The 24851-nt window shown below is 40.7% G+C and overlaps 1 protein-coding gene across 1 annotated transcript in view; it reads right to left on the bottom strand.

Moving 5' to 3' along the window:
- Nucleotides 1–24020, bottom strand: part of PPM1E (protein phosphatase, Mg2+/Mn2+ dependent 1E) — a 237057-nt gene extending 213037 nt beyond the window's left edge. The window contains exon 1 of the mRNA XM_012445453.2: nt 23413–24020. Within this exon, the coding sequence (XP_012300876.2) occupies nt 23413–23894 (482 nt within the window). The 5' untranslated portion in view covers nt 23895–24020. The remainder of the gene's footprint in view (nt 1–23412) is intronic.
- Between the last annotated feature and the right edge of the window lie 831 nt (nt 24021–24851).

The following is a 24851-nucleotide window of genomic DNA, read 5'->3' as shown; positions in this document are numbered from 1 at the left end:
GCACGTAGCAATATAAGAACGTGCAGATAAGATGTCCCATATGTCTTTTCTTAGTCTTTAATTATAAAATCATGGTATTTTATTTCAAATGCATTCACAGAAAATGGTCAATATTTAAAATTATTTACATCTAAATATGCTTTTTTAGATTTAACTTTCCAAAATATTGATTGGTCCTTACTGTGATATGGAAAAATTTCCATTGGACGTATTTATTCACTTTTTCTTATTTTTATTTATTTATTTATTTTTGAGACAGAGTTTCACTCTTGTTACCCAGGCTGGAGTGCAATGGCATGATCTCGGCTCACTGCAACCTCCGCCTCCTGGGTTCAAGCAATTCTCCTGCCTCAGCCTCCCGAGTAGCTGGGATTACAGGCACACGCCACCATGCCCAGCTAATTTTTTGTATTTTTAGTAGAGACGGGGTTTCACCATGTTAACCAGGATGGTCTCGATCTCTTGACCTCATGATCCACCTGCCTCGGCCTCCCAAAGTGCAGGGATTATAGGCGTGAGCCACCGTACCCAGCCCACTTTTTCTTATATTTTATACTCTACCATGTACCAAATGTTTATAATTTTTATCAAGATATACATCTGTCCTTTCATGTAAATGTAACTTAAATTTGGATTCTTACATCCTCCCCAGTGCAGTGGTTCTCAAACTTTAATGTGCACCACAATTACCTACATTTTTTTTTTGGTGGGGGAGGGGTGGAGTTTTGCTCTTGTCACCCAGGCTGCAGTGCAATGGCGAGATCTCAGTGCACTGCAACCTTCTCCTCCCAGGTTCGAGCAATTCTCCTACCTCAGCCTCCTGATTAGCTGGGATTACAGACGTGCACCACCACACCCAGCTAACTTTTGTATTTTTTAGTAGAAATGGAGTTTCACCATGTTGGCCAGGCTGGTCTTGAATGCCTGACCTCAGGTGATCTGCCCACCTCAGCCACCCAAAGTGCTGGGATTACAGGTGTGAGCCAGTGGCCAGTTACCTACAATTTTATTCAAAACAGATTCCCTGAACCCATAGAAATTCTAGTTTAGTAGGTGTGGGCAGAAGCACAGGAATTTGAATTTGCATAACAAAACACTCCAGGTAATTTTGATGTAGGTAATTCATGTTCAACACTTAAAAAACACTGCTCTCAAAAAAAAAAAAAAAAAAAAAAAAGAAACACTGCTCTCCTCATTTGTATAGTGGTGAGTATCCCCACCTGTCACACGAGGGAGACTGGGGTTCGATTCCCCAACAGGGAGCCAAAATAAATAAATAAATAAATAAAAGAAACACTGCTCTATTTTTGTATTTCAGCAGAGATGGGGTTTTACCATGTTGACCAGGATGGTCTTGATCTCTTGACCTCGTGATCTACCTGCCTCGGCCTCCCAAAGTGCTGGGATTACAGGCGTGAGCCACCGAGCCCAGTCAAAAAACAAAACTCTGTCTCAAAAAAAGAAACTGCTCTAATAACTCAGTTTATAATATATATGCTATGCTTTAATTCATTAAATATTAACTCAGTGCTTCATATGTACAAGGCTTAGTGCTGTGGATCAAACATGAATTCTGTTTCAGGGAAGGTGCAATTTAATAAAAGAGATAAGACATGCATATAAATGACTTATAATAAAAAAGGAAGGAATTACCAAGTGTCTTCTAAGAAGATAAAAAGATACAACACTGAGGTAGTTCATGGGAGGGAATGATACTTCCAGCTGACCTCAGGGAAATTCTTCTAGTAAGATAAAGCATTTGAAATGAGTGTTGAAGCCCGTCTCTTTAGATTCTAAGGTTGAAAAAAATAAAAATTTATCTCACTGAATGATAAATGTATCTATGAACGTCACCCCTTCAAAGTCAGAAAGTTATTCTCTACCTCCTAAGTTTTATATCTTGATTTATGGGTCATAGTCTTGTGTTGTCCTGTATGCTATGCAGCAGCTTGGTATGCTTCTATCTCTCCAGACACATCTTTGAAAGGATCTGTTTTAGTACTTTTGATACATTTATCCTCTAAAAGATAAGGTCGTTTAGAGGATACAGAAAAACATACTTATCCTTTTACAAATCTTTAGGAAGCAAATAGGATTTAAACATAGTTGAAATGGGAACAGTTTAGGCAGTCTTCAGTTCTAAAATCTCCACACAGCTTGGCATCAGGTAGCATGATGAGAGAAATGATCGGGGAAAAAAAGAGAGAGGGAGAAAGAAATTTTACAATTTAGAAGGCACTGTTTTAACAGCAAAATAAAACAAACTAGAGGGCAGAATTAAGATTTTAAGGCTCTTCTGCTTCCTAATTACACGGTATGTTGTTTAACATGTGTGACATGTCTGTGACTTAATTTAAAAATTCCAGTATCTTCCTAGAAATATAGCATACAGTCTAGAAATATAGCAATATAGTCTACAGTGCCCAAAAGTAACTGAATGAATGAATGAATTAGAATTTACAGTGCCCAACAGTAACTGAATAAATGAGTGAATGAATTACTTGCAGGTCATTCTCTGGTTTTCCTTGCAGGTTTACCCTCCTTTATTAAGAGAAATAAAAGTTAGCCACACAAGTATCAAATGTGCTATGCTTTCTCATCTCCACACCTTTGCACATGGTAATGTCTCTGCTGGAATGCTTTTCAGCTCCCTCTTCCTCTTGGCTAATTCCTATTTAGTCTTCTAAATGGAATTTAAGTGTCCCCTTCCAAATCCAATGGACTACTTTGGCTCACCTGTCTTAGTGTTCCCATAAAATCCTCTGTATTGCTGTATCTTAACTCTAATCAGTATACTGTACAGAGGCAGCAAGATAACAAGCTTTGGAGTCAGAAACATCTGAGCTCAAATTCTCATTTGAATTTCACACTTATTGTGTGACCTTGGACAAGTTACCTAATATCTCTAAGAATTTCCTTATCTGAAAAATAGAGAATAACACTATGTAAGGTGCTCAGTATATCACTTCATACGTAATAGTGTCAATAACATGATCACATTGTATTGTACTTGCTGGTTAACTTGTCTGACTTTTCCTCTAAACCACAAACTTCTTGAGGAAAGGAACATGTTTATCTCCGAATAAGTAGCGTTTAGCACAGTGTTTGGAATATAGTAGATACGTAATTTTTAATGAATATATAAATATTACTTCCATTATAAAAAAAATTAATTTGTACTTGAAATCCGTCTGTAATGAGGTGCAAAACAAGTGAATAAAAAAATAAACTAACTCACTGACCGGGCGCGGTGCTCACGCCTGTAATCCCAGCACTTTGGGAGGCCGAGGCGGGCAGATCACGAGGTCAGGAGACCATCCTGGCCAACATGGTGAAACCCCTCTCTACTAATACACAAAAAAATTAGCTGGGCGTGGTGGCACGCGCCTGTAGTCCCAGCAACTCAGGAGGCTGAGGCAGGGGAATTGCCTGAACCCAGGGAAGCAGAGGACGCCGTCAACTGACATCATGCCGCTGCACTACAGCCTGGGCGAGACAGAGCAAGACTCCATCTCAAGAAAAAAAAAGAAAGAAAGAAAAGAAAGGAAAGAAAGAAAGGAAAGAAAGGAAAGAAAGAAAGAAAGAAAGAGACTCACTGATGTCAGGTTTTTTGGTTTTGTTTTGTTTTTAAAGAATACTGTCTTTAATCATTTTTTTTTTTTGAGACGAACTCTTGCTCTGTCGCCAGGATATAGTGCAGTGGCGCCATCTTGGCTCACTGCAGCCTCCGCCTCCCGGGTTCAAGCGATTCTCCTGCCTCAGTCTCCCGAGTAGCTGGGACTACAGTCACGTGCCACCACGTCCAGCTAATTTTTGTATTTTTAGTAGAGACGGAGTTTCACCATGTTGGCCAGGATGGTCTCGATCTCTTGACCTCATGATCCACCTGCCTCGGCCTCCCAAAGTGCTGGTATTACAGGTGTGAGCCACAGCGCCCAGCCTTAATCATATTTTTTTAGAATTTACTTTTAACTATACATATCATGAAATAAACATACATATCATGAAATAACAAATGACTCAATATCTTGCTTTGGCATGGCTGATCATATATTCCATGGTACTGCATACCTATATTTTTTCATAGTATGTATTAGCCACAAAAATTACCAAACCACACATAAGACTATCTTTAACAACTACTTAGAAAAGTTACAGTAAAATAAAAAGCTTCTTAAAACCAAGGGAATTCTCAATACGAAAAGCTTAATTAATTAAAATCTTTTATAGTCCTTGGGGAAGTGAGAAAAAATTCAGTTTCTTGGTTTGATAAGTTTGACCTATGTAAGAACATAAAAATAACCTAATTAATGTAATATTTAATAGATTTTTCCATTGTGATGTTTAATTAGCTAGTCTGAACAACACTGAGGTGCTAATTTTTTTTTTTTTTTCAGAGTCTTGCTCTGTCACCAGGCTGAAGTGTAGCAGCACGATCTCAGCTTACTGCAACCTCTGATGCTCTGGTTCAAACGATTGTCCTGCCCCAGCTTCCTAAGTGGCTGGAATTACAGGCACACACTACCACACCCAGCTAATTTGTTTATTTATGTATTATTTTTTGAGACAGAGTCTCCCTGTGTTGTCCGGGCTGGAGTGTAGTCATGAGGTCTCGGCTCACTGCAACCTCCGCCTCCCAGGTTCCAGTGATTCTCCTGCCCCAGTCTCCCAAGTAGCTGGGACTACAGGCGTGTGCCACCACATCCAGCTAATTCTTTTTATTTTTAGTAGAGATGGGGCTTCACCATGTTGGCCAGGCTGGTCTTGAACTCTGACCTCATGATTTGCCTGCCTTGGTCTCCCAAAGTGCAGGGATTACAGGTGTGAGCCACCGCACCCAGCCCTAATTTTTGTATTGTTAATAAAGACGGGGTTTCACCATGATGGCCTGGATGGTCTCGATTTCATGACCTCGTGATCTGCCTGCCTTGGCCTCCCAAAGTGCTAGGATTACAGGTGTGAGCCACCGCTACTGGCCAAGGTACTAATTTTTGCTGTTCATTTGTAAGGTCTCAATCTGAGAGAATGTTTTTATTTTATATTTGATAATCAATATATTTTACTTATTTAATTTAAAAATGGGGTCTCACTATGTTGTCCAGGTTGGAGTGCAGTGGCTATTCACAGATGCAATCATAGCACATTACAGCCTTGATCTCCTGGGTTCAAGTGATCCTCTTGCACCTCCTCTGAAGTAGCTGGGACTAAAGGAGTATGCCAGCATGCCCAGCTCAATTGTATATTAATCTACAATGTATTTTTACAGACCTGCACTATAGTTAATATCATTTGTTTTATTTCCTCCTCTTTTCCTTGGCAGTCAAGGATAGTTTTACTTTAATATTAAACATAAACTGGGTATTTTATTATATAAAATGGAATTCTATTTCTAAAAGATAAGCTTTACTCTGCTCTGAGCTTTTTTTTTTTTTTTTTTTGAGATGGAGTTTCACTCTTGTCCCCCAGGTTGGAGTGCAATGGCATGATCTCAGCTCACTGAAACCTCGGCCTCCCGGGTTCAAGCAATTCTCCTGCCTCAGTCTCCTGAGTAGTTGGGATTACAGGCATGTGCCACCACACCCAGCTAATTTTGTATTTTTAGTAGAGATGGGATTTCCCCATGTTGGTCAGGCTGGTCTCGAACTCCCGACCTCAGGTGATCCACCTGCCTCAGCCTCCCAAAGTGCTGGGATTACAGGCATGAGCCACAGCGCCCAGCTCTGAGCCATTTTTTAATGCATTATGCAAAGAAATAAAGATTTTACAATGATGATTTCAAAACTATGTTACAGTATATGGATACCATGGTGAGGGTTATAATCCATGGCTCTTTCAGAATACAAACGATCAATGGTTTATGTCAATTTATCATCCATTGGTTTTTTTTTTTTTAGATAGAGTTTTGCTCTATCACCCAGGCCGGAGTACAGTGGCACAGTCTCAGCTCACTACAACCTCCGTCTTCTGGGTTCAAGCAATTCTCCTTCTTCAACCTCCCGAATAGCTGGGACTACAAGCGTGAGCCACCATACCCATCTAATTTTTGTAGTTTTAGTAGAGATGGGGTTTCCCCATGTTGGTCAGGCTGGTCTCGAACTCCTGACCTCAAGTGATCCATCTGCCTCAGCCTCCCAAAGTGCTGGGATTACAGGAGTGAGCTACCACACCCGGCCAATCCACTGCTTATTTATGACCCGTATGTGTTTTATTGGCTTCTAAAAGATCAGATACTGAATATATGGCATTAATACAGATTGCAAACTAACTAAACAAAAATGTTTCTCTTTTCATTTAGATATATATTTTTTGAGACAAGGTCTGGCTGTATCACTCAGGCTGGAGTATAATGGTGCGATCTTGATTCACTGTAATCTCTGCCTCCTGGGTTCAGGCCAGTCTTCCGGGCTCAGACTATCCTCCCACCTCAGCCTCCTGAGTAGCTGGAACCACAGGCATGCACCACCATGCCCAGCTAATTTCTGTATTTTTTTGTAGAGACAGGGTTTTGTCATGTTGCTTAGGTTGGTCTCAAACTTGGGAGCTCAACCAATCCACCAACCTTGGCCTCTCAAAGTGCTGGGATTAGAGGCAGGAGCCACTGAGCCCAGTCTCTCTTTTTACTTAAAAAAAAAAAAAACCCAAAAACACAAACAGGATTTTTTTTCCAAAGGAGATATTTCCTTTTTTTTATAGAGATGGAGTTTCACCATGTTGGCCAGGATAGTCTCGATCCCCTGACCTCGTGATCTGCCTGCCTCAGCCTCCCAAAGTGCTGGGATTACAGGTGTGAGCCACTGTGCCCGGTCTCCAAAGGGGATATTTCTTGAGTAAGATGACTGCTGCATTAGGAATTAAAATTATATAGAAAATAGGTACCTTCAGCTATTTCAATAATAATGAAATTGAAAAATTTAAAGAGATTGCAAGATTAGTCAAGTATTAAATGAAAAAAAAAATCTCCAGGCATCTTGGTAAGTGAAAAATAATGTATTTTTCTATTTTTTGCCATTGTTATAAGCCATACACCAATTTGTGAACTATTATTTCAGTCTATGTTTGAATAATTTCTGATTTCTCAATTATGTTTTTAATAAACAGCAATAATTATTAACTTTTTCTTTTCTTTCATTAGAGGCAAGAGTTTAGAGAAATATTTGGTGGAAAACCCTTAGATGGCTCTTTATCTATAGGTAATCCCTGAGTAAGATACTTTTTTGGGTGGAAGATAAAATAAAAATCCAACCACCCTATCCGCCTCCAAAGGAAGGTTTATTCTTGTTAGGGAAGCGGATGCTCCTTGCAGAAGAATCAGCATCTATAAAGGCAGAAAAGCAGGAAATAACATAATATCTTTGTGTGTATGTGTGTGTGTGTCCATCAATATGTAAATGTATAAAGAAAATGTGGTTAACATAATATCTTTAGAGAATCAGGGTGAGGGCCAGGTATGGTAGCTCATACCTATAGTCCTAGCACTTGGCCAAGGTGGGTAGATCACTTGAGCCTAGGAGTTTGAGACCAGCCTGGACAACATGGTGAGACCCCTATGTCTATTTAAAAAAAAAAAGCAGGGCACAGTGGCTCATGCCTGTGATCCTAGTACTTTGGGAGGCTGAGGTGGGCAAATCACTTCAGGCCAGGAGTTCAAGACCAACCTGGCCGACATGGTGAAACCCCGTCTCTACTAAAAATACAAAAAATTAGCTGGGTGTGGTGGCAGATGACTGGAACTCCAGCTATTTGGGAGGCTGAGGCAGGAGAATCTCTTCAATCTGTAAGGCAGAGGCTGCAGTGAGCCAAAATCGCACCACTGCACTCCAGCCTGGGTAACAGAGCGGGACTCTGTCTCTAAATAAATAAATAAATAAATAATTTAAAAAGACAACCACAGTCAGTTCAATAATGCTGGAAAATCCAGCGAAGCTAAATTAAAAGGAAAAAAGACCAATGGCAGTGAAATTTGTTGGGAGGCTACTGAAGTAATCAAGGCAAGAAATGATAAAAGCCTAAACTAAGCAAGTGGCGGTAATCAAAATTCAATTTCTACATTTGCATTGAAATTTTTCCCCATAGGAACTGTTTATAATATAGCATAAGAATCATAAAATGAACATCATAATTATAATCCCTCAAGTCTTACTGCCTAGGTTAATGTCCTGGTGACACTGCTGATGGTGAAAACTTATTCTTTAAATTCTATGTGCCTCAGCTTTTTCATCTGCAAAACAGGTTAATGATAAAAGCTTTTATCATATACTTTTTATGATGATTAAAAGAGGTAATAAATATAAAGCAGTACCTAAACAAGCTCTCACAGAATACTGTACATAGCAGCAAGAGAAACAGGAACAGATATCTACTATTCATACTTGCACAACTGTTATTTTGAGTGTAGACAATGCTGACCCTCTGCAAGTTCGTATGTTGTTAACTCTTACAGAAAGACATTTGTATTTATCAATCCAAGATTTGAGAATACCCTGGGCACAGGGTTTTTATTAGACACAAAATTGTTTTTATTTTAAAACACTCAAAACTAGAAAAGATATATCGTTAACTTTCCATGTGACCCTAAAAAAGTTGAAAATAATTTTGTTCCTCGAATTATATATAAGTATATTGTGAATATGACCAGTATCTTTCCAAGTAATCAATGAAACTACTTATAACCTGCCTTAAACCAAGACTATTTGAATAAATGTTCAGTTGCCAGAAATCAAACCCCAGAACTTAAGAGATCATTCCTTTTGCAAAATCAGTGATAGCTTGATTTAACGACTGTCATCTCATATTTATGTGATGTTAGATTCCATAAAGAACATGTTTACAACATAATTCTTCCCCTTTAGAGCTTTAGCCTAAGTAAAAATACTATTTTGGTGAAACCCCCGTCTCTACTAAAAGTACGAAAATTAGCCAGGCATAGTGGCACACACCTGTAATTCCAGCTACTTAGGAGGCTGAGGCAGGAGAATCTCTTGAACCTGAGAGGCAGAGGTTGCAGTGAGCTGAGATTGCACCACTGCACTCCAGCCCGAGAGAGTGAGACTCCATCTTAAAAAAAAAAAATTACAAAAGTAGGCCGGGCGTGGTGGCTAGTGCCTGTAATCCCAGCACTTTGGGAGGCCTCGGCAGATGGATCACCTGAGGTCAGGAGTTCCAGACCAGCCTGGCCAACATGGTAAAACTTTGCCTCTACTAAAACACAAAAATTAGTCGGGCGTGGTAGTGCACACTTGTAATCCCAGCTACTCGGGAGGTTGAGGCAGGAGAAGCGCTTGAACCCAGGAGGCGGGGGTTGTAGTGAGCCAAGATTGCCCGACTGCACTCCAGCCTGAGCGACAGAGTGAGACTCCATCTCAAAAAAAAAAAGAAAGAAATTACAAAAATATCAAAGACCAGAGGTTGTGCTTTGTGGTAAAAGCAGGTCAAATACTATAATCCATAAAAGACAGCAATGGTAATGTTTTTCTAGTGATCTTATAAAATCATTATGGGATCAAGTCATCAGGAAAAAAATTATCTTTGATACATTTTTTTTTTTTGAGATGGAGTCTTACTCTGTCACCTAGGCTGGATTGCAGTGGCACAATCTTGGTTCACAGCAACGTCCACCTCCCAGGTTTAAGCGATTCTCCTGCCTCAGCCTCCCGAGTAGCTGGGATTACAGGCACCCGCCATCACACCAGACTAATTTTTATATTTTTACTAGAGACAGGGATTCACCATCTTAGCCAGGCTGGTCTTGAACTTCTGACCTCATGACCCACCCGCCTCAGCCTCTCAAAGTGCTGGGATTACAGGGGTGAGCCACCGAGCCTGGCCAGATACTTCTATCCAGCAGATTATTCTTTTGGCTCTTTTTCTTTGTTAAACTAGGATAGGCAGTAATAAACTAGCCTTTCTCGGAGCTATACACCAGAGAGTAAAGTCTTAAGTGAAAACATACATGAATAATTAAGGATACTCTCAATCTTTTAAATTCTTCACATAGTGCTATTCTTCAAACTTGTCATTGTTCATAATATTCTCATATAAATCAGATGAGAATACTCTTTTAAATCCATGAAAAATGGACAGGTGCGGTGGCTTATGCCTGTAATCCCAGCACTTTAGGGGGGCTGAGGTGGGAGGATCACAAGGTCAGGAGTTCGAGACCGTCCTGGCCAACATGGTGAAACCCCATCTCTACTAACAATACAAAAATTAGCTGGGCTTGGTGGTGCATGCCTGTAATCCCAGCTACTTGGGAGGCTGAGGCAGAAGAATTTGCTTGAATCAGAGAGTTGGAGGTTGCAATGAACCAACATCGCATCACTGCACTCCAGCTTGATGACAGAGCAAGACTCGGTCTCAAAAAAAAAGGAAAAAATGTTCATTACAAAGTTTTGGAATGCTAATCAGTAATAAGAATTGCAAACATTTCTAGAGCTAGTTGAAAATGTTAACAAAACAAAACAAACACATCAACAAAAACATAAAATAAGAAGCCAACCTAAAGGGGTGTGGGAATGGAATACTTTCTTCTTTTTCTTCCTTATCCTCTACCTTTCATGGGAGAGCAGAAAAGGAAAATAATAATAAAGAGAAAGATGATGAGAACAGGCCTATAAAAACCTAGAAAGAAAACAACCAGTAGGCTGGGCATGGTGGCTTATGCCTGCAATTCCAACAGTTTGTGAGGCTGAGGTAGATGGATCACTTGAGGCCAGGAGTTTGAAACCGGCCTGGCCAACATGGCAAAACCTCATCTCTACAAAAAAATACAAAAATTAGCCCAGCATAGTGGCATGTGCCTGTAGTCCCAGCTACTCGGGAGCCTGGGAAGTAAAGGATGCAATGAGCCATGATTGCGCCAGTGCACTCCAACCCGGGTGACAGAGCAAGACTTTGTCTCAAAAACAAAAAACCAAACCAAAACAGAAGAATTTAGCTGGGCATGGCGGCACATGCCTGTAGTGCCAGCTACTTGAGAGGCTGAGGCAGGAACACAGGTTGAGGCTCTAGTGAGCTGTGTTTACACTGCACTCCAGCCTGGGCTCCCAAAGTGCTGGGACTACAGGTGTGAGGCACTGTACCCAGCTGAGTGGATCTAATGTCAATATGAAATGTCAGTCTCTAATTTAATATGAAATGTTATATTTCCTCAATTATTTTAAACATGAATTTAAAATTGTTAGATATGTGTTACAGAATATTTGAAAAATAGCAAATCTAAACCTAAACTGTTTATTATGGGAGCCACTAGCCCCATATAATTATTAAGTATTTGAAATGTGATACTCCAAATTGGGATGTACTTATAAGTGTAAAGTACACACAGGATTTTAAAAACTTGGTATAAAAACATAAAATATTTCATTAATAATATTTTAATATGGGTTACATGTTGAAATAGTAATATTTTGGATATATTGAGTTAAAATACGTTTTTAAAACTAAATTCACCTCTTTCTTTTTAATTTTAAAAAGGTGGTTAATAGAAAATTTTAAACTATATGTGGCTCATATTATATTCCTATTGAACAGAGTTGGTTTAGACTTTTAGGCAGTTTCTCCTCTTCTAAAATGCTCTAAATCAAGATCCTATTCAGCTATAAGCATTCTTTCCTACATAGTTCAGTAGGAATAATGGCACACACCTGTGTTAAAATATAAGCTTCATGGTATAGCAGTTCAAATAGTAGCAAGAATGTAGAGAAACGAGACTCTTCATACAGTACTGCTGGACAAAACAATTTGGCAATACCTAATACATTTAAAATGTACTTAATATCAATATGACATTTCAACTTCTAGAAATATACCCGAGAAACCTATGAACATACGCACAAAGAGACATGTCCAAACTAGCATTACCTATAGGGCAGAGGCCACCAGCTATCAAGATTTTGTACTCTTTTTCCATAGTGCAGAGTTGTTTCTTGGAATTAACTGCAAGCCAGCAATTCATTTTCTAGCCCCCTTTTTTAGAAAATATAGGTCTCGAGAGAGAGATCCAAGATGGCTGATGATTAGCAGCTCGGGCACGTACCTCCCAGTGAAAGCGCAAAGAACGAGAGGACGCCACACTTTCAGACGAATATTAGTTGCTCACGGACCACGAGATTCCCAGTGGAGGAGCTCCACGGGTCGCCAGGGCGACTCTTGTGGCCGGCGTGGCGGTTTTGCTGGTGCCTTAGCACGCCAGTTCTTGGTGCAGAGTCCGGATATTCCCGGGCAGAAAAGCACCATCAATCTTAACACCGCTGTTTCGGCCGGCTCAGTGGATTGCTCAGATTTCGGCGCAGGGAATCAACAAGTTGGACGTCAGAGACCCAGTTAGAAAGTCGGTAATTATAAAGACAACAGACGGACAAATATATAATGAAGGGAAGAAACCAGCGTAAAAAGGTAGAGAATACTCAAAATCAGAATGCCTCTCCCTCTACAGGGGATTGCAATTCCTCATCAGTAACGGAACAAGGCTTAATAGATTACACGGGTGTTCCAATAACAGAAGCAGGTTTCCAAACGTGGGTGATAAGAAACTTCTGTGAATTAAAAGAACTTATTCTAACCCAATGCAAAGAAACTAAGAACCTTGAAAAAAGGTTTGACGAAATGTTAATGAGAATGGACAATTTAGAGAAGAATATAAGTGAATTGATGGAGCTGAAAAACACAACACGAGAACTTCGCGAAGCATGCACAAGTTTAAACAGTCGAATTGATCAAGCAGAAGGAAGGATATCAGAAGTCGAGGACCAGCTCAGTGAAATGAAACGAGAAGACAAGAATGCAGAAAAAAGGATGAAAAGGAATGAGCAAAGTCTCCAGGAAATATGGGACTATGTGAAAAGACCTAATTTACGTTTGATAGGTGTACCTGAATGTGATGAAGAGAATGAATCCAAGTTGGAAAATACTCTTCAGGATATCATTCAGGAAAATTTTCCCAACCTGGCAAGGCAGGGTAATATTCAACTCCAGGTAATACAGAGAACACCACAAAGATATTCTTCAAGAAGACCAACCCCAAGGCACATAATTGCCAGATTTATTAGGGTTGAAATGAAGGAGAAAATACTAAGGGCAGCTAGAGAGAAAGTTCAGGTTACCCATAAAGGGAAACCTATCAGACTTACAGCAGATCTCTCAGCAGAAACCCTACAAGCCAGAAAAGAGTGGGGACCAATATTTAACATCCTTAAAGAAAAGAACTTTCAACCCAGAATTTCCTATCCAGCCAAACTAAGCTTTATGTGCGAAGGAAAAATTAAATCTTTTGCGAACAAACAAGTACTTAGAGAGTTCACCACCACCAGGCCTGCTTTACAAGAGCTTCTGAAAGAAGCACTTTACATATAAAGGAACAACCAATATCAGCCTTTCCAAAAATATATCAAAAAGCAAAGAACTTTAACACAATAAAAAATTCACATCAACTAATGGGCAAAACAGCCAGCTAGCATCAAATGCTGGTATTAAACTTACATATATTTTAATTGGATAAAAAGCCAAAACCCATCGGTATGCTGCATCCGGGCCCATCTTACATGAAACAATACACAAAGACTCAGAGAGAAGGAGGAAGATTTACCAATTGAACAGAGAGTAAAAATAAACTAATAAACAAAAAGCAGGAGATGGAATTCTCACCTCTGATAAAGTAGACTTTAAAGCAACAAAGATCAAAAGAGGCGAGGAATGACATTACATAATGGCAAAAGGATCAATGCAACAAGAAGAGCTAACGATTCTATAGATCAACGAGATAGAAAATTAACAATGATATTCAGAACTTGAACTCAGACCCGGAACAAGTAAACTTAATAAATATTTATAGTACTCTCCACTTCAAATACACAAAACATACATTACCACCTCACACCTATTCCAAAGGTGACTATATAATTGGAAGTAAATCACTCCTCAGTAATCGCATAGCATTTCATAGGTTTAAATTAAATATTGGTTGGCTGTTTGTTTGTTATCTTCTTCCCTTATTCCTTCCTGACTACATCATTAAGTATAATTATCAGTATAAAAGAGGTTTTCAATACCCATTACTAAATTGCATTCTAGCCTGGGCAAGAAACCAATACTCCCATTCTCTCTCCCTCTTTCTTTTCCTTCTCCCTCCTCCCCATTCTCTCTCTCTCTTTCTCTTCCTTTTTTCTCCTTCCTATTCTCTCTCTCTCTAAAAAAAAAAAAAAAAAAAAAAAAAAAGAAAATATAGGTCTCAGGTGGTGTCATATGATTTAAATTCTAGCCAATGGAAAATGAACAGAAATAATATATGCCACTTCTAAGGACTGGCCCTTAAAAACCTCCAAACACCATTCTCCACTTTCTTATGTTTACTGGATGGATGTTGATGCCTAGAGCAACCTTGGAAACCACAGGTTAAAAATGACAGAGTCTCTATCAACTTGGATTTCTTAATGACTTCATAATACAAAATCCTCCTTCTCTACAGACAGAACTCTATATGAGCAAGAAATAAACTAATATTATGTTAAGCCTTTGAGATTATGGGATGTATCTATTAGAACAGTATTAATATATGTGAAAAATTAGAAACAACCAACATGTCCATCAATAGGAGACTGGATAAATCATAGTATAATCATACTATATAATGATAAATAGTAGCTACGATGAAATAACTAGATCTACAAGTTTCAACATGAATTTTTTAAAAAAGCTTAACCTCAAATAGCTAGTTACCAAAACAAACTTTTTAAACATGTATGTTGACTATACAAATTCATATGTAGTAAAAACATAAAAACATAGACCAGAAGGATACATTCCCAGAATTCTCAGATTACCTCTGAAAAGAAACTAAAGGGAATAGGGTTTACAACAAAGTCTCTAATTTCATATGAAATGTCTTATTTCCTTATAAAAAATATAAAATAATAATGAAAATTTGTTGAAAGTAGATGTTTTATTATTCTGTTTTAAAATGTTTAAGTTATTCATAATACCACCAATCTTTTTCTTACATAAAACCTGCTTAGAGGGTATAACCTTGCAAGAGGACATTTTTAAACTATGCATCAAAAGTCTTAAATACCCTTTGTTTTTATACTTTTGTTTTATACCTTTTGTTGTTTTTAGAATGGGGTCTCGCTCTGTCACCCAGGCTGAAATGCAGTAGCATGATTATTACTGCAGCCTCAAACTCCTGGGCTCAAGCGATCCTCCCACCTTGGCCTCCAAAAGTGCTGGGATTATAAGCATGTGACCCACTGCATCAAACCCTTTAAATACTTTTTAGCATAGTAATCCAAACACTAGAAATATATCCTAAGGAAATCAGAGACTTGTTCAAAAGAGGACCATCACAATATTCTCAGAGTAACCAAAAACTGTTAACACTTAAAATGTCCAGTAGAATTATAATTAAATTACTGAATACTTATTTAAAAATTGCATAGAATGTAATAGGAGGTGAGATGGGATGTACAGGGTATAGATGAACTAAGACTGATAATTGGTGAGCTGGATGATGACTACAGTACTCTATTTTTTATATACCTTAAATTTTCTACAATAAAAAGTTTGGTAACATGAGAATATTAAAATTTATGACAGCCTGGCCAATATGGTGAAACGCCGTCTCTAATAAAAATACAAAAATTAGCTGGGCATGGTGGCGCGTGCCTGTAATCCCAGCTACTCGGGAGGCTGAGGCAGGAGAATTGCCTGAACCCAGGAGGCAGAGGTTGCAGTGAGCCGAGATCGCGCCATTGCACTCCAGCCTGGGTAACAAGAGCGAAACTCCATCTCAAAAAAAAAAAAAAAAAATACAAAAATTAGCCAGGCATGGCAGTACATGCCTGTAATCCCCAGTACTCAGGAGGCTGAGGCATGAGAACCGCTTGAACCCAGGAGGCAGAGGGAGCTGAGATGCCGCCACTGCATTCCAGCCTGGGTAACAGAGTGAGACTCTGTCTCAAAAAAAAAAAAAAAAATTACGTTTCTTGAAAGGTTAAAACAAGTATCTTCATTTAAAACCTCTTAGCTCATTCACTGCATAAGCAAATATTTACTGCACATTATACATGTGTCTGGCATTGTAGAACTTAGAAACATAGTGACAAACACATCACTAGTAATGTAATGCAACTGCCTTCAAACATTTGCTCATCACCCTGTCAAAAAATTTAAGCATTTCTGACTTTTCTTAAAAAAAAATGTAAGCCTCATAAACCCCAGTGTATGTAGACTTATTATATATAATATATACACATACATATCCCATTCTAATAATATCCTAGTATTTATTTCTTATATTTAACATAATCTACTCGATAATTCCATTTTTGCTGATTTCTCATCAAATATGATTATATCATCTTTTAAAAAATCAAATGTAAGGGCCAGGCGAGGTGGCTCACGCCTGTAATCCTAGCAGTTTGGGAGGCCGAGGCGGGTGGATCATGAGGTCAAGAAATCAAGACCGTCCTGGCCGACATGGTAAAGCCCCATCTCTACTAAAAATACAATAATTAGCTGGGCATGGTGGTGTGCATCTGTAGGCCCAGCTACTTCAGAGGCTGAGGCAGGATAATCACTTGAACCCAGGAGGTGAAAGTTGCAGTGAGCCAAGATTGTGCCACTGCACTCCAGCCTGGTGACAGAGCGAGACTCCGCCTCAAAAAAAAAAAAAAAAAATCTAATGTAACTAAGGGTGGGAGAACTATAAGCTATTAACTTTTATTGTTTCTTACACTTTCATTATCAATATTATGTTTAACCCATGATTTTGTCACAGATTTTTTTTTGAAACAAGGTTTCTATAATAAAAAGTGAAAAAATAAATAAAGGGTAAGAAAGAAACAAGGTCTCCTTCTGTTACTCAGGCTGGAGTGCAGTGACATGATCACAGTTCACTGCAACCTCAACCTCCTAGGCTCAAGCAGTCCTCCCATCAGCCTCCTGAGTAGCTGAGACTCCAGGCATGTGCTTGTAGACCCAGCTAAGTTTTATATTTTTTTGTAGAGATGGGGTTTTGCCATGTTGCCCAGGCTGGTCTCAAACTCCAAGACTCAAGCAATCTGCCCGCCTCAGCCTCCGAAAATGCTGGGATTACAGGCATGAGCCACCAAGCCTGGTCATCTTCATAGGAACTTTTAAAGCCAATTTTCCATTTCATGAGGGTTAATTTTGTTAACACCACCAAATATAATCCATAAATCCATTTACTCAGGCACAGATAAATCATAATAGTTTGTAATGGCCTAAAAATTAGAGAAAGGATGCCACTGTCAACCCCCATAAGCTGTGGAATTTGCACTCCCTCAGAATACTTCATTTACCATGCTTCACATGAAATCAGTTGTCATACAGAACAAGTTGCCAATCTCAATATGTCAAATATTAATGGCAATTAATTTCATATGTTATATACAAATAAACAGATTCTAATGTTTTCTTCCTTTGCCCCAATGAAGTATCTTTTTTTTTTTTTTGAGACAGAGTTTCACTCGTTACCCAGGCTGGAGTGCAATGGCGCGATCTCGGCTCACCGCAACCTCCGCCTCCTGGGTTCAGGCAATTCTCCTGCCTCAGCCTCCTGAATAGCTGGGATTACAGGCAGGCGCCACCATGCCCAACTAATTTTTGTATTTTTAGTAGAGACGGGGTTTCACCATGTTGACCAGGATGGTCTCGATCTCTTGACCTCGTGATCCACCCGCCTTGGCCTCCCAAAGTGCTGGGATTACAGGCGTGAGCCACGGCGCCTGGCCATGAAGTATCTTAGGTGCAATTCAATGTGGAGACCTCTGGTCTAGTGACAGAGACATAAATATTTGTTGACAAAAAAATAATAAACAAGTACTTACAAGAGGAATAGCACTGAGTATTATGGAGGGGAACATAGAAGGGACCCCTAACTCATTTGTTTGTGTGGGGGGGAGGGATTTTTTTTTTTTTTTTAAGATGAAGTTTCACTCTTGTTGCCCAGGCTGGAGTGTAATGGCATGACCTTGGCTCACCGCAACCTCTGCCTCATGGGCTCAAGCGATTCTCCTGCCTCAGCCTCCCAAGTAGCTGGGACAACAGGCATACGCCACCATGCCCAGCTAATTTTGTATTTTTAGTAGAGACGGGGTTCCTCTACGTTGGTCAGGCTGGTCTCAAACTCCTGATCTCAGGCGATCCATCTGCCTTGGCCTCCCAAAATTCTGGGATTACAGGTGTGAGCTATGGCGCCCATCTAGGAACCCCTAACTAATTACAATGAGTGTGAGGATGGTAAGCAAAGATTTCCTAAAGGAAATGGCATTAAACAGAGACTTAAAAAATGGGTAAGATATTGGATTGTGTTGGGAGTGGGTATTGGGGGAGCACAGTATTCCAAGCAGAGGGAATAATTACTATGTGCAAAGGTGCAGAGGCAAAAGAGAACACAATACATTCAAACAAATACATTCGTTTAATATAGCTCAAATGTAGTTTCTGGAGGGGTAGAGTTGGGATGAAGCAGGTGGATAGTGATTCTAGAGATAAGACTAATGAAGTAAGATTATAAGCCCTTACCTTTGGATTTTATCTAGAAGGCAAAGGAGAGATCAGTGATGAGGGATATGTAGTAAAAAAATTTATCCTTGTCCAAAGAGAGGTCCAGATGTTGCCCCCAGCTCCTGGGAGGCAGCCTCTAAACACCTGGAATTTCTGGAGTAATATGAGTATTCTTACTATTCATGATGGGTCCCATGAACCACATGGTATCAGCCTGACCTCTGGAGAGGGTAGACTGGAAACTGAATTCAACCATGCAAACAATCAATAAATCTCAATAAAAACTCTCTCTGCTGAGGTAAGAGGATCATTTGAGCCAGGAGTTTGAATTCAACCTAGGCAATATAGTGAGACCCTATCTCTTTAAAACACAAAACAAAACACAAACTCTAGACACACCAAAGCTAAGGTGAACTTCTTCTTGGGTGGGCAATACTGTGTGTGTATTTCCATACATCCATATATTCATGCTGGGACGGTATGGAAGGTATGTTCCCTGAGAACAATGGAAGCTTCATATCTGCAACTCTCTTGGACAACACCCTAGGCATCTCTCTTCCTTTGACTGGTTCTAATTTGTAGCTTGTCCTTTTAAGGAACTGTAACCCTAAGTGTAATAGCTTTCAGTGAGAAGAGTTTTTCTAGTGCATTACTGAATTTGAGGGTAGTTTGGGGAAACCCCCAAACTTGCAGTTGATGTCAGAAGTGAGGATGGTTTTGTGTAGCCTCTTCATTTGAAATCTGTAGTTGCACCCTAACCCCTTACAACAGGATTAGAAGTCTTGGGCAGACTTTGCAGTTTGGAAGACTGTGCCCTTAACCTTACACTTTGACTAACTCTGGGTAAAGGGTAAAAATGTTTAAGCAGTGTGACAATTAAACAATTTGGCTACACTGGAGAAAATATACTGAAGAAGGGTAAGACTGGCAAGAGATGACAATGACAGTGGGAATGGAGAAAGACATATTTAAGAGATATTTACAAGGTAGAATTAACAAGATTTGACTAAATGTAACAGGTGAAAAGAAGTCAGGGATGAACCTACCAGAAAGAGCATCAGGTTTTGGTTTTGTTTGTTTTGGGGACGGTAAAGAGGGTTGGAGGACTGAATTCTATTTTAGACAGTTTAATTTGAGGAAAATTTGACATCTAGGTAAAGCTGTTCTAGCAGTCAAAGCAAGGATGGAGACAGAGTTGGGAGCCTTTAGCATAACTACAATAACTGAAGTCATGTGAGAAATTGATATTGACTAGGGACAAATAAGTCAAACAAGAGAAGGTCAAGGACAGAACACCAATACTAAAGGGGTAGGCAGAATATTAAAAGCTCACAGAGAAGAAGTGGGATAGCCTGAGTGACAGGAAAAAAACCTGGAAAGCATGATTAACAATGAATGGTATTTTTCCTCTTTTTGCTTATGTGAATGTTCTCCACTTCTTTAATAAATGTGAACATTTATTATTTTTGAATAAGAAAAAATGTGCAATTTAAAAATGGATATTATATAACTTGCATTTATATATTTTCCATTTATATTTTTGTAAATTAGATAAAGTTTAATGATTTTCTGACCTAATCCAAAGTCATTAATGATTCACACAATTCAATCTAACTGAATTATTAGTGTCTATAACCAGCGATTTTCTTTTCCAAGCCATTTTTAAAGTGTCCACCCTCATTATTACTGCAAGCCATCTGGAACTACTTAACTTTGCCAGACTCTTGGGATATTGGTCTCCCCCTTGGGAAGTCTAACCCAGACTAAATGAGTAACTGTTCTGAAAATAAGATGACAATATAGCTCTAATTATGACTTCATCTTTGTCTGACAGTCTCTTGGTTAAAAAATGGAAAGAAAAAAGATGAGAATATTTGTTTCTTCTGGAATAAAAACAATATTTGTATCTCTAGTATTGAGAAATTAAATACAAAATCTCTATTAGTATAGAGAAATAAAATACAAAATACTGACCCATATAAACTACACGGATAGCCTTATATTCACATCTCCTGTAAGATCAGTTATATACTTATTTACAAATTATCTCAAAGTTATAAAATCTCTCACCTCCACTTTTTCAAAGGACAGTCTCTCCTTAACCTCAGAAATTCTCAGCTTGTCATTGAAATTAATCTCTTAGGGATTTAAATTTAGAGAAGGGAGTAAAACATAGGTAATTTTTTTTTTTGAGATAAAGTCTGTCACTACGCTGGAGTACAGTGGCTCACTGCAGCTTCAACTTCCTGTGCTCAGGCAAGCCTCCCACCTTAGCCTCCCAAGTAGCTGGGACTACAGGTACACAGCACCATGTCCAGCTAAATGTGTTTTTATTTTTTATTTTATTTTGGTGGGGGAGTACAAGGTGGGGGAACAAGGTCTTGTTCTGTCACTCAGGCTGGAATGCACAGCAGCACGATCTTGGCTCACTACAGCCTCTGCCTCCCGGGTTCCAGCAATCCTAGTGCCTCAGCCTCCTGAGTAGCTGGGATTACAGGCATGCACCACCATGCCTGGCCAATTTTTGTGTTTTCAGTAGAGATGCGGTTTAGCCATACTGGCCAGGCTGGTCTCAAATAGGGTAATCTGCCTACCTTGGCCTCCTGGACAAAAACTTTTTTTTTTTAACCTTAAGTTAAGGACCTTAAAGATATTTTACATAAACAAGCCAGCTATTTTACATCTGAATAAAAACACATTAACAGCTTCTACACAAAACACAATATAAATGATGAAATCCCTGATTTAAGGTGAAATATTTTGTAACTTTAGTTTTGCTAGTTTTATTTCAAATTAAATTTTTGTTCTCAACTAGATGGCCATTTTATCATTTCAGTGTTTTCTAGTTTATTCCTGTATCAAAATTAATCTTGCTTCCCCTTTCTTTTTTAATTTTTTTGAGACAGCCTTGCTGTGTCACTCAGGCTGGAGTGCAGTGGCACAATCTCAGTTCACTGCAACCTGCACCTCCCGGGTTCAAGTGATTCTCCTGCCTCAATCTCCTGAATAGCTGGGATTACAGGCCTGAGCTACCACACCCAGCTAATTTTTGTATTTTTAGTAGAGTAGGGGTTTCATCATGTTGGTCAGGCTGATCTCTAACCCCTGACCTCATGGTCCGCTCGCCTTGGCCTCCCAAAGTGCTGGGATTACAGGTGTGAGCCACCGTGCCTGGCCGTGTCCTTCTTCTATATTAAAAAATCACACATCTTCTTGCCGTCATCTGTGTGTGTGTGTTTTGCTGTTTTTGCCGTCATCTTTAAATAGGTTTCATTAAAAAAAGAAAAAAAGAAAAAAGAGAAAGACCTTCTTACATGGTAAATGTTCAGGGTTGTACTAAACTAATGACCTTATTTGGACATTCTCTGAAGTTTGAATTCTGCAAACTTCATAAGAATTAGCTAGTCTGCTGCTGAGATAAATTCCTTCACTTTAATAAACATTTCCGTTTTATTTTAAGCAGGAAGTTTTATCTTTAATTCGTGTAAAAAATGACATCTCATAAGCCCTTTTCTATGATAGTTTACAAAGACTAGAAAAAAATACTCTAAATGTTAATACTGTTTATCTCTGGATTTTAAAAATTTTAGATAGCTTACAGTATAAGACATCAACACAGTCCACTTCTATGGAAGATTTGTTAAATGATTTTCCTCTATTGACAAACTGCTGCTTTAACAGGAGAATAATTTAATCAGGTGTCTGTTAGCTTGGATGAAGACAAAACAGGTTTATTTTCTAGGGCCTTCCTTTATTTAGGCTTTTGAGAAAATCCCAAAAGTGAGTGTGAACTTAATTACAGTGAATCTTGCAGTAGTAAACTTTTTGGGTGGCCAGAGTAACACCTTCCATTACAACTATCAGCTGAATGGTAAAAGATGTCCTAGGTTTACCAATGTTTTCAGAGACTTACTAGTATTCTCCTCTGACATTATTGCGGAACAATTCCGTTAAGAAACGCAACTGTAAACCGTTTCTATTTCAGGCCTATAAAAACCAGAACTGGGATGAAAGGCAAAGCCTTGACCTTTCTATTTTAGACTTTCATCTGTGTAGCTAAGCCATCTGCTTTCTCCCCACCCCACCCCATCTACTTAATGGACTGAAAATACTGCACCTAATTGCAATTTTATCAAAACAACCTGACTTTTCCACTTTAATGAATTATGCTCTTTCACCTGAAGGCTCGCTTGAGAAATTTTGCTTACCCTTCCCTCTCAATTCCTGCCCACCTCTCTCAATTATGAAATGTCAATTGTCTAAACTAAGAGACTAGGCTCCCGTGTATGAAAAAATCTAAAAAGCTCTTCACTTTCAACATTGAGCACCTGACGGAAAATCTACTCCAGTCTATCATCTGGATATGGGGCCAGTATAATCATCATTGTTGCAGTTACGCAGAGGCACCTCGCAGCTCAGCCTAGAAAGGAGTCGCGTCTCTCCGCCGCCAAACAACAAGGCACTCAGCCCGGGAAAAGACAGACTGGGGTGGGAGGAAACCTCCAGGAGGAAGAAGGGAGCTGGGAAGAAGAGGGAGCTCAAGCCTGGGAGGAAGGACCTTTCCAGGCAGGAAGGGGAAAGGGTGCGTGAAGTGGAGCTAGAAGCTGGGGACCAAGGTAAAGGGGGATGAGGAGCCCGGGCCCGGCAGGAGGGCGCGAGGGCCCAGGAGAGCGGTTCCAAGGCCGGGCAGGAGGCGCGGGGGCCGAGGCGGGCGTGGGCCGCTCTCAGCCGACCGTCCGGGTCCGAGCAGCGGGGGCGCTTTCAGAGGCGGCAGGCGCGGGCGCGGGGGAGAGAAGCAAAAAAGAGAGCAGTTTGAGGGGCCGAGGGAGCCGCGTCCGAGGCCGGCGCTGCGGGAACCGCGGGCCCACCCCCAGCCGAACCCAGCTACTTAACTATTTGTAGAGCTGCTGCAAGCACAGGTCCAGGCTCTCGCCCTCCACCTCCTCGCGGGTGATGCGCTCCGACAGCGGCCGCAGGAGCGGGGGCAACGGCGGCAGTTGGGGCTGCGGCGATGGCGGCGGCGGTACGGCCGAGTGCCCCGGGGCTGCCGCCGCAGTCGCCTCCTCCTCACCCTCAACGACGACCACCGCCTCCTCTTCCACCGACTCCTCCTCGGGCTCCGGGTCTTGCTCCTGGTCCTCCTGCTCCGTCGCGGCTACCGTGGCCGCCTCCTCCCCGGGTTCCTCTACCGAAGCCTCGGCCGCCTCAGCTTCTACCAGTTCAGGTTCGGGCTCGGGCTCTGACTCGGGTTCAGGTTCGGGTTCGGGTTCGGGTTCCGGCTCCGGCTCGCCGCCGCCACACGGTCCGCGAAACTCGCCCAGGAATAGCTCCAGGAAGCGCCGGTAAGTTTTCTCCTCAGGGATGCAGCCGGCCATCGCTGCTCATGCCCCGGGGCCGACTGGGGAAAGCGGTTAGGGGAAGCCTAGGAAGGGTAAGAGGCTGCTTTTGAGCCTCTGGCTCCCGCAAGGGCGGTTAACGGCCGCACCGGCACGAGCAATCAGCACTAGCTTGCCTGGAGAGGGCTCCCGCAGGCGTGCGCGCCGCCGAGCACGGACGTGCGCGGCCCGGGGGCGGAGCGCGCCGCCCCTCTCGGATCTGGAGGGAAAGTTGGTGGCGGGTGCGCGCAGGGTCCAGAGATGGCCCACCCTCTATTCCTACGGAGAGCTCAGCCCACGCTGCCTAGAGACTGTCGCCATGGCAACCGGTTCTAATTAAGCATTGCAGGGTCCCTCCCGTCGAGTCCGCGAAGTCGAAAGGACACTCGACTCGTCCGCTCTCCAATTCTGAATGTCTTTATTGGATGGATACCCTAGCCTCACGTGGTTAGGAATGAGCTAAGACGTCTCCAACTCTTGGGTTCCCACTCGGGTTGCTTGGATCCCAATTGAATGTACTTCCGTTTCCTTATCTGTTCCTTGCCTTAGAGTATGTTTTGAAAGATACCACACTGTGAACACCTTTTGTTGCTGACAGTCTTTTGAATAAGTAATTTTAGGGGACAGAGAGCTTCAAATACCTACCAAGTGATAAGTTCCTTTGCATAGGTTCTCTCACTTGATTCTGTGAAGAAAGTGGTGTTATTCTCATTTCTTAAAAGAGAACTGAAAATTATTTGTTTCAAGGGCTCCAAAATTCCAGCCTTGGCGTTGGAGAACTCAGGTCGTTAGTCGCCAAAGCTTTCTGAAAATGCATTTTTCCTTAACTCTTCTCTATCTCTGGAGAATCAGCAGTGCAATGTGTCTATATAACACCTTATTTCTATTGGGCTTCATAGTCTACCCATTGATTTCACCCCTTTAATCCTTACCACAGTCCCTTGAGGTATAGGACAT

This window comes from Aotus nancymaae, unplaced genomic scaffold, assembly GCF_030222135.1.
Source record: "Aotus nancymaae isolate 86718 unplaced genomic scaffold, 86718_ANA_hifiasm-v0.15.2.pri h1tg000018l, whole genome shotgun sequence".
In the NCBI taxonomy this organism is placed as follows: Eukaryota; Metazoa; Chordata; class Mammalia; order Primates; family Aotidae; genus Aotus; species Aotus nancymaae.
The sequence above is the reverse complement of the archived record's forward strand: the minus strand, read 5'-3'. Positions and strand labels throughout refer to the sequence as shown.